This window comes from Toxorhynchites rutilus, chromosome 3 (assembly GCF_029784135.1).
Source record: "Toxorhynchites rutilus septentrionalis strain SRP chromosome 3, ASM2978413v1, whole genome shotgun sequence".
In the NCBI taxonomy this organism is placed as follows: Eukaryota; Metazoa; Arthropoda; class Insecta; order Diptera; family Culicidae; genus Toxorhynchites; species Toxorhynchites rutilus.
In genome coordinates this window covers 115,090,280-115,092,375 of record NC_073746.1, presented here as the reverse complement: position 1 = coordinate 115,092,375, position 2,096 = coordinate 115,090,280, and the positions used below count along the sequence as shown (strand labels likewise).

General features: G+C 38.7%; 1 protein-coding gene across 1 annotated transcript; it reads right to left on the bottom strand.

The window, feature by feature from the left end:
- Positions 1 to 281: 281 nt before the first annotated feature.
- Positions 282 to 1,610, bottom strand: LOC129773440 (BUD13 homolog). The gene has a single exon (XM_055777047.1). It carries the CDS (start codon positions 1,608 to 1,610, stop codon positions 282 to 284), a length of 1,329 nt encoding a protein of 442 aa, XP_055633022.1.
- Positions 1,611 to 2,096: the final 486 nt, after the last annotated feature.

Genomic DNA, 2,096 nt, shown 5'->3' with positions numbered 1-2,096 from the left:
AGAAAAAAACTGAAAAAAAAACATTTCAAAAAGTAGTCTATTTCTTTAATATTTCAAGTATGCAGAGTTGCTTAAATGACCAATTTCGTTACACCAACAACGTTGCACTGCTATCTGAGATGGTGTTGCCAACTCCTAAGACGAGCCATGAAATTCCGAAATCATTGCTTCGTTCTGGGGAAAATACCATATAATAAAAACATGTAATACTGTTACTTAACATAGATATTTTATCAAAAGCAAAAACAAAGTGCAAAGATCGAGTTTAAACTAAAATAACATTATTTCATACACATAATAGACCGATCGTACTCGTTGATAAGTTTTGTTACTGTGATTAGATTATTTCGCAGATGCTCAAATTTATCTCTGGCCGGCTCGAATTGCTGCCACTCTTTATAGATATCATTCTCAATGGCTTTGCACATCGCCTCGTCATCCCGCTTTCTTATCAACGATCTTTCGAGCATGACACACCTTTTCTTAATTCCATGGATTACATCTGCTAGCTTCTGGTATTCTTTGGAAAGATCATCATGGAAGGCTCGATATTTGCGCCGTTGTTCCAATGAAGTTATCATGGTGAATTGAGCGTCCGAATTCTGTCGCTTCGATTTGATTTGTTCATTCTGCTTTGTTTCTGACTCTGACAATTTGCTACATTTGTCTTCCAGTTGCTTCGAAGGTGCACGAGATTTCGAATTACTACGACTTCCTTCAGATTTATTCGAAGAAGATACCACCGATTGTTGATATGTCTTCTTATCGCAATGAGATATACGAGGTCTTTTTGCGGGTTGTTCCACTGCATTTGTTGCCGTTGGTGGTGAAGTATCACTGTCATCAGATTTATTTGAGCTTCTCTGATTGCAATGGGAGATTCGACGCTTCCTTGCGTTTGGAGCGGTTGGCTGATCGCTGGAATTCTGTTTTGTCGTATTTTTCGCATTCTCTACTTTGTGATCATTCATCGCAGCATCTGTCCTGGTCGCAGAAGAATTGTGACCGGCCTTTTTTGATCTGGATTTCACTTTCGGTTCATTATTCTCCTTGTTACAATGGGATACCCGACAATTTTTCGCCTTTGGTATAATGCATTTTGAGGAGTGTTGTCCAATCGCATCTGTTGTGGTTGAAGAAGCTGGTCGGTTATCCTTGGGTGGATCTAACGATACCATGGTTGGAGGACTGTTTTTCGTGTTTTGATGCGCTACACGAGGTTTTCTAGCGTTTGGTACAGTAAAGTTATCGTCGTATCGCTCAGATGATAATCCTTCCACTTTTTCCTTTGCTAATACAGTATTAGTATTCGATAACACTGGTAGTGAAAACACACGTTCATTAGTCGGCTTCTTCCTTGGGACATAGCTACCAGGTGCTGTGAACGAGTGCACCCGAGTCGCCACTCCTGAACTATCAACGGACTTCAATGATGACTTTTGCTCCGGCAATTTCTTCACCACCTTCCGACCAATATCCCTGTCGTTTGGTTTAATTTCCTCAACATATTTGGATCTCCTCTCTGTTATATTAGTCGTCATTCGATGGGTTGTTTTTTGGTAGACGTCTTCAGTGGCGTGTATTTGCACCTTGCGCTTCAGATTACCCATTTTTTGCATATTCATACCGTCGCTCTGTTTGATACACTCAACCTGGTCACCAATATCGTTGCCCGAGATGGAAAACGTTAGATTTCCCGAAGGAAATGCTAAACGGCCCTCTCCATTGGCGAGAAACTGAATCGTGGGCTTCGAGGATGTCCCAGCATTTGGCAAGAAGTTTTCTCATGCTTCAAAAATGAATTGATTCAGCAGAGAAATTTTAACTCAGGCATCAAAACTCGAAATTTTTTTTTTTGTCAAAAAAAAATGTTTTTTTAAAATCGATTTTTGAAAAAAAAACTTGTCATGCAATTTTAAGACATTTGTCATCAAACTTTTTTTTTGAATTGATGTTTTTTTGATGTGATTTTTTGTTTTTTTTAAAAAAAACTCAAATTTTAACGTTTTTGACACCAGTAAATGAAGTCCGAATGAGCTAATATTTTGCATAGGGTATATTATCGTGCAATTCAACATTTCGTAGCAAGTTCCGAA

Coding starts and splice junctions, on each gene's coding strand:
- LOC129773440 (XM_055777047.1), bottom strand. CDS start 1,610: ATGGGTAATCTGAAGCGCAAGGTGCAAATACACGCCACTGAAGACGTC.